Source organism: Oncorhynchus nerka, linkage group LG1 (assembly GCF_034236695.1).
Source record: "Oncorhynchus nerka isolate Pitt River linkage group LG1, Oner_Uvic_2.0, whole genome shotgun sequence".
In the NCBI taxonomy this organism is placed as follows: Eukaryota; Metazoa; Chordata; class Actinopteri; order Salmoniformes; family Salmonidae; genus Oncorhynchus; species Oncorhynchus nerka.
Genome location: NC_088396.1, coordinates 26057822 through 26065833, shown reverse-complemented (window position 1 = coordinate 26065833; position 8012 = coordinate 26057822). Strand labels below are relative to the sequence as shown.

At 42.3% G+C, this 8012-nt stretch overlaps 1 protein-coding gene across 1 annotated transcript; it reads left to right on the top strand.

Moving 5' to 3' along the window:
* Positions 1-322: 322 nt before the first annotated feature.
* Positions 323-4890, top strand: LOC115128189 (B- and T-lymphocyte attenuator-like). Its single transcript, XM_029657823.2, has 6 exons — positions 323-537; positions 2106-2432; positions 2535-2576; positions 2685-2816; positions 3188-3225; positions 3384-4890. The coding sequence occupies exons 1-6, from the start codon at positions 459-461 to the stop codon at positions 3699-3701; spliced, it is 936 nt and encodes a 311-aa protein (XP_029513683.2). The 5' UTR covers positions 323-458; the 3' UTR covers positions 3702-4890.
* Positions 4891-8012: the final 3122 nt, after the last annotated feature.

Here is an 8012-nt window from a genome sequence, read left to right as displayed (position 1 = left end):
GGCGTTTGCAATGTCAGGGTTATGGGTTTAATTCCCACGGGGAGACAATATTGAAAATGTATGCACGGGATAAGAGTGTCTACTAAAAGTGTGAAAAGCTACATTTTTTAACTGAGCATAAGTTTAAAGATCATTGCCCATTAAATGACCTACAATAATATACTGTAACCCACTAAAAAGACATATACGTGTTGGCCTACGATGTGTGAGGGAGAGGAAACAGACCTCTAAAGTAGAAGCAATAGACAAGAGAGCTATGGTAGGTAGGCTCATATGTAGGAGGACAGGAAGTGGAAAAACCCTGTAGATGCAGAGGAGAGAGAGAGAGAGAGAAATATTCAGAACATATCGTCAGTGTCTCCACTCAACTCATGTTTGTAATCACAGGCAGTTTGCTCTAACTGAGTGACACGGGCATGACCTGTCTTGAGATCTCATAAGACTGCATCTTTGCCCTGATGGACCCACCGTGGTCTGACCACATCCTGCTGGTCCTCTGTCTCCTCCTCCTGGTCTGCATCCATGGCAATGCTCAAGGTAAGATGTTTCCCTCTTGTCACTTTTACTTTTTGTGTTACATTTGAAAGGGATTGAGATTTGCTAATTTTGGCAATTTACTTAAAATTTCCTTCAACAGTATGCTATGTACAGTGCATTCAGAAGTATTCAGCCCATTTGACTTTTTCCACATTTTATTACATTGCAGCATTATTATAAAATTGATTTTAAAAAATGTTCCTCATCAATTTACACACAAAAACATACAATAAATACAAGAAATACCTTATTTACATAATAATGTGTCGAGGCACAGAGGCACAGATCTGGGGGAAGGGTACCAAAACATGTCTGCAACATTGAATAAAAAATGTTCCTCATCCATCTGCACACAATACCCCATAATAAAAAAACTAAAATAGGTTTTTAGAAATGTTTGCAAATGTCAAAAAAACTAAACAGAAATAACTTATTTACCTAAGTTTTCAGACCTTTTGCTATCAGACTCAAAAATTCAGCTCAGGTACATCCCCTTGATCGTCCTTGAGATATTTCTACAACTTGATTGAAGTCCATCTGTGGTACATTAAATTGATTGGACATGATTTGGAAAGGCACACACCTGTCTATGTAAAGTCCCAAAGTTGACAGTGCATGTCAGAACAAAAACCAAGCCATGAGGTCGAAGGAATTGTCCGTAGAGGTCCGAGACAGGATTGTGTCGAGGCATAGATCTGGGGAAGGGTACCAAAACATGTCTGCAACAATGAAGGTCCCCAAGAACACAGTCACCTCCATCATTCTTGAATGGAAGAAGTTTGGAACGAACAAGACTCTTCCTAGAGCTGGCTGCCCGACCAAACTGAGCAATTGGGGGGAAAGGGCCATGGTCAGGGAGGTGACCAAGAACCCGAATATGGGTTTGCCAAAAGGCACCTAAAGGACTCTCAGACCATAAGACTCTCAGACCTGATGATACCAAGATTGAACTCTTTGGCCTTAATGCCAAGCGTCACATCGGGGGGAACCTGGCACCATCCCTACGGTTAAGTTTGGTGGCAGCATCATGCTGTGGGAATGTTTTTCAGTGGCAGGGACTGGGAGACTAGTCAGGATTGAGGGAAAGATGAACGTAGCAAAGTACAGAGAGATATTTGATTAAAACCTGCTCCAAAGCACTTAGGAACTCAGGCTGCCAAAGGTGATTCAACAAAGTAATGGGTCTGAAAACTTATGTAAATGTGATATTTCAGTTTTTTATATTTGATAAATTTGCAAACATTTCTAAAAAAACATTTTTTGATTTGTAATTATGGGGTATTGTGTGTAGATTGATGAGGGAAAATAACAATTTAATCAATTTTAGAATAAGGCTGTAACGTAACAGAATGTGGAAAAAGTAAAGGGGTCTGAATACTTTCTGAATGTACTTATTGATCAACCAAAGTCAGTCAGAGATGGGTGATGGACACTGTCAAAGCGTAACTTCTCAACTGCAATTTGAATATGACAGGTCTTCATGTTCATTTGTGTTTTGCCAGTGACCAGTATGATCCCTATCAGTAGTAATTATGTCAATTGTTTCCATCATCTTTTCTCACACCAAGGCCCATGTGAAATTGAGGTGCCAATCAAAAGAAACACTGTTTGGTATGCTGTCCCTCAGAAACGGCTGACAATCAACTGCCCTGTGAAACATTGTGGGGAAACCTTACGTGTCACCTGGTGTAAATTTGACGACGCCAACTGCAAACAAGTCAATGAGACAGAGCAAGTCAAAATTGGATGGAAACCATTGGATAGAGGGTCAGAAAATCGTATTGCATTTTTGGATTTTAAGAAGATATCTATGAATGACGATGGTTCGTACAGATGTGGAATGGCTGGGAATAAATCATCAATTGTTAGCCATGCTATCAATGTCTCTGTCTCAGGTAACCAACAAAAGCTTAGTTTTTTCCTCAATCAATTGTTTTAAAATGAATAAAATACATACTCAGTTGAGTCCTTGTTGTTTGATACACTTATTTCTACAGATATCAACCTGAAAATGACTAGCACAGCAGACCACAACACAAGTAGGACAATGTTTTATGAAATTACAGACATTCAATCACATCACATCAGCTTGTAGGCCTATGTGACAACTGTGTCTGGTGTTAAGACCTCTGTTTCTACTCTAACAGACAACTCACCAAATGCAAAGCATGATGAGAAATATCTGAGCTGGCTGCCGTATGCTTACATCTGTGTGGGAATAGTACTGCTGGTGGTCGTGGTGACAGCAATCTCCTTCCTCTATCTCTATGGATGTAAAGGTGAGTAATGCTGTTACCCATTTATTACTATAAAAACAAAGAGAGCCGCAGACTCCATATGTATAACCTCCCAGTAATCAGGGTGAAGAAGGCACAGTGATGAAGAGGTGGTGAAGAAGGCACAGTGAAACATTGGTGTTTTTTTACCCAATACATTACTGGAAGGTTATACATGTGGAGTGTGTGACTTTCTTTGTTTTATGACTTTATTCACTGTTAGTCAGCACCTCTACACTAAATCATATTCTCTTGGTGTGCGCCAGCTCAGGTTTTCTATTAGACCCATTTAATACTGAAAACTTTTATTGTGTACAAGGTTGAAATACAGCAAACATGTCACTTTAACTTTCTAAAATATACACATTATTCAGGACCAACAAGGTCAACAAATAACGGCATAAAGGAGCAGGTAAGGAAATCTTATAGCATCTTACTATTAACCACTGGGTCATTTACTATCATGACAAAACTGGTCCTCAATATACTACATTTGTACAAAATGGAAGCCTTGCTGTCCTGACTTTGTCTAATTGTTTTTCTCTGTGTTTAATGGAAATGTCCACACAGGCAGCACCATGTCCAGACCTCTCCTCCTGCTCTAAGGGAACCTGTGCATCATCACCATTCACACCAAACCCTGCCCACTCTGACAATCTCTACAACAATGGTCCCTATGCCAAACACATCAACAGGGCATCGGCACACAGCCTCCTGATGACAAACGGAACTCTGCCTTCCTCTGACATCACAGCTGGAAGTCAAGGGTCAAACCACCTTGTGTACGCTAGCCTGAACCACCAGACCCCTAGAGGGTCCCCGAAACCCCCCCATATTCCAACCCCCCATGATGAATGCTCAGAGTATGCAGCCATCCGAGTCCACTGAGCCCATAGGTTCTGAAAGAGACCTCATCCAGACCATAACGGCACATTGCTGCTGACTGTTTTACTGTTTAAGTTGTCTTCTTTGTTGGATCTTTTCACTGAAAAAGAGGAAAGCTGAACATATTTTGTGGATGAAAATGTCACTCCTTGGGGGGATTCATGTTTTTTTTATACATATATAAAACTAACACACACTCTTCCTGGTGTCATGGAAATGTTGAGCAGTGTGTTAACCGCAGTGCAGCAGTATTTCAGAGAATAAAACGTGATTTAAAGATGGGGGGGTGGTCGGTGTGAGACAGGTGGGCAAGGGTTAGAGCTAGAGAATATGTGCTTCTGAGTGTGAACCCTCCTTCACGTCACACCTCAGAGTTAGAGGAGCAAAATAACACCCATTAGCAGTGTGTATCACAAAGGTTATCTCACACATAATGATGATAAACCATCATTTGTTATTGACTATCAAAATATATATTATAATGAAGAAACCACTGAGCCACTTTGGTGATTATTAGTGATGATTTGGGGATATAACAGGGAAAAATAACTCATACCGAACATTTTATATCCCTGTGTGTGACTAAGTGTGTGTGCCTGTGTCTATATGTCTGCATATGACTCACTCAGTATGAGTGAGTGAGTGAGCGAGCAAGTGAGTGTTGGTGTATATTTTTGCACAGATGCGCGTGTTTGTACGCATGTGCTGGCTACAGGTTGGGGGCTTTCCATGGTTTATGTAAAATGTTGAGCCCACCACATAGCCGAAACAGTGAGTTGCTGTAAATAGATGTTCTCCCTCTTGAGAGAGTATGGAAATTCCATTCAAATGTAATATGAATGTAATATGAAAGTGCATATGACTGTCTCTATGGTCATAGGAAGACAGAGGTAATAGTTTGCATAACTGTAAAATGATGTGGGCGTGGCAAGATTGTAATAGTGACACATATAGTAACAAATTCCAATCTCAGTTATTGTCAATTAATTTGAAACATGTTCGTTTGAAGGCTACATGTTTACTATGCAACTACTCAATTACAATACAGTATCCTTCACCAGAGAATAGTGCCAGAGAAATGTCCCTCATTTTATAAAGAAATTGCGACAAAGACCATTGTTACCACTTGAAGCAAGAGTGGCTAGTTTTTGAGAATACAAAATAAAGCTTGGGTCTAATGTCTTTGGTCCAACACTGCTTCTGCCTGTTGTGTTCTGGTAAAACCCTGAGCGAGAGGTTACTGTAAAGTACTGGGGTGTTTTTTCTGCCCCAGATACAGACCCTAACCTGCACAGGACTGGTTGTTTCTAGTTTAAAAACACAGCGCACAGGAAGTGCTGGGAACAGACCACCACCACACCAAGATGTTAATTTGTACTCAAAGTAACTCACTACTCAGAGAAAGGGTGTAGCTTACTTTCATGGAGCTGCCACATCTATTAGCCTAATCTCAGAATAGGTCCAATACAATACTTATCAGTGTAACAGCTAAACAGTTTATTCATCCATAATGTAATCATTTTTTGAGAGTAGAGCACTGACTGGTTTTACTGTAAGCCATTGCCTGCACCCATGTGGTTTTACCGTATGCCTGCACCCATGTGGATTTACTGTATGCCATTGCCTGCACCCATGTGGTTTTATTGTATGCCATTGCCTGCACCCATGTGGTTTTACTGTAAGCCATTGCCTGCACCCATGTGGTTTTACTGTAAGCCATTGCCTGCACCCATGTGGTTTTACTGTAAGCCATTGCCTGCACCCATGTGGTTTTACTGTAAGCCATTGCCTGCACCCATGTGGTTTTACTGTAAGCCATTGCCTGCACCCATGTGGTTTTACTGTAAGCCATTGCCTGCACCCATGTGGTTTTACTGTAAGCCATTGCCTGCACCCATGTGGTTTTACTGTAAGCCATTGCCTGCGCCCATGTGGTTTTACTGTATGCCATTGCCTGCACCCATGTGGTTTTACTGTATGCCATTGCCTGCACCCATGTGGTTTTACTGTAAGCCATTGCCTGCACCCATGTGGTTTTACTGTATGCCATTGCCTGCACCCATGTGGTTTTACTGTAAACCATTGCCTGCACCCATGTGGTTTTACTGTAAGCCATTGCCTGCACCCATGTGGTTTTACTGTAAGCCATTGCCTGCACCCATGTGGTTTTACTGTAAGCCATTGCCTGCACCCATGTGGTTTTATTGTAAGCCATTGCCTGCTCACATGTGGTTTTAATGTATGCCATTGCCTGCACCCATGTGGTTTTACTGTAAGCCATTGCCTGCACCCATGTGGTTTTACTGTAAGCCATTGCCTGCACCCATGTGGTTGTATTGTAAGCCATTGCCTGCTCACATGTGGTTTTACTGTATGCCATTGCCTGCACCCATGTGGTTTTACTGTAAGCCATTGCATGCACCCATGTGGTTTTACTGTAAGCCATTGCCTGCACCCATGTGGTTTTACTGTAAGCCATTGCCTGCACCCATGTGGTTTTATTGTAAGCCATTGCCTGCACCCATGTGGTTTTACTGTAAGCCATTGCATGCACCCATGTGGTTTTACTGTAAGCCATTGCCTGCACCCATGTGGTTTTACTGTAAGCCATTGCCTGCACCCATGTGGTTTTACTGTAAGCCATTGCCTGCACCCATGTGGTTTTACTGTAAGCCATTGCCTGCACCCATGTGGTTTTATTGTAAGCCATTGCCTGCACCCATGTGGTTTTACTGTAAGCCATTGCATGCACCCATGTGGTTTTACTGTAAGCCATTGCCTGCACCCATGTGGTTTTATTGTAAGCCATTGCCTGCTCCCATGTGGTTTTACTGTATGCCATTGCCTGCACCCATGTGGTTTTACTGTAAGCCATTGCCTGCTCCCATGTGGCTTTACTGTAAGCCATTGCCTGCACCCATAACATTAACGAGGCTACAGTTGAAGTCGAAAGTTTACATACACTTAGGTTTGGGTCATTAAAACATGTTATTCAACAACTCCACAATTTTCTTGTTAACAAACTATAGCTTTGGCAAGTTGGTTAGGACATCTACTTTGTGCATGGCACAAGTAATGTTTCCAACAATTGTTTACAGACAGATTATTTAACTTATAATTCACTGTATCCCAATTCCAGTGGGTCAGAAGTTTACACACATTAAGTTGACTGTGCCTTCAAACAGCTTGGTAAATTCCAGAAAATTATGTCATGGCTTTAGAAGCTTCTGATAGGCTAATTTACATCATTTGAGTCAATTGGAGGTGTACCTGTGGATGTATTTCAAGGCCTACCTTCAAACTCAGTGTCTCTTTGCTTGACATCATGGGAAAATCAAAAGAAATCAACCAAGACCTCAGAAAAAAAACTGTAGAACTCCACAAGTCTCGTTCATCCTTGGGAGCAAATTCCAAATGCCTGAAGATACCACGTTCATCTGTACAAACAATAGTACACAAGTATAAACACCATGGGACCACGCAGCCGTCATACCGCTCAGGAATGAGATGCGTTCTGTCTCCTAGAGATGAACGTACTTTGGTGCGAAAAGTGCAAATCAATCCCAGAACAACATCAAAGGACCTTGTTAAGATGCTGGAGGAAACAAGTACAAAAGTATCTATATCCACAGTAAAACGAGTCCAATATCGACATAACCTGAAAGGACGCTAAGCAAGAAAGAAGCTCCCTCTTCACGACTGTCTTGGTATGTTTGGACCATGATAGTTCGTTGGTGATGTGGACACCAAGGAACTTGAAACTCTCGACCCGCTCCACTATAGCCCCATCGATTTTAATGGGGGCCTGTTCGGCCCGCCTTTTCCTGTAGTCCACGATCAGCTCCTTAATCTTGCTCAGATTGAGGGAGAGGTTGTTGTCCTGGCACCACACTGCTAGTTCTCTGATCTCCTCCCTATAGGCCGTCTCATCGTTGTCGGTGATCAGGCCTACCACTCTTGTGTCATCAGCAAACTTAATGATGGTGTTGGAGTTATGTTTGGCCATGCAGTCGTGGGTGAACAGGGAATACAGGAGGGGACTAAGTACACACCCCAGAGGGGCCCCAGTGTTAAGGATCAGCGTGGCAGACATGTTGTTGCCCACTCTTACCACCTGGGGGCGGCCCGTCAGGAAGTCCAGGATCCAGTTGCAGAGGGAGGTGTTTAGTCCCAGAGTCATTAGGTTAGTGATGAGCTTCGTGGGCACTATGGTGTTGAATGCTGAGTTGTAGTCAAGGGACAGCATTCTCACATAGGTGTTCCTTTTGTCCAAGTGAAAAAGGGCAGTTTGGAGTGCGATTAAGATTGCGTCAT

Excerpts from the sequence above, each read along its gene's own strand:
- LOC115128189 (XM_029657823.2), top strand. The coding sequence starts at position 459 with ATGGACCCACCGTGGTCTGACCACATCCTGCTGGTCCTCTGTCTCCTC. Across the intron at positions 538-2,105 it reads CATCCATGGCAATGCTCAAG|GCCCATGTGAAATTGAGGTG; the intron begins GTAAGATGTTTC and ends TCTCACACCAAG. Across the intron at positions 2,577-2,684 it reads CACAGCAGACCACAACACAA|ACAACTCACCAAATGCAAAG; the intron begins GTAGGACAATGT and ends CTACTCTAACAG.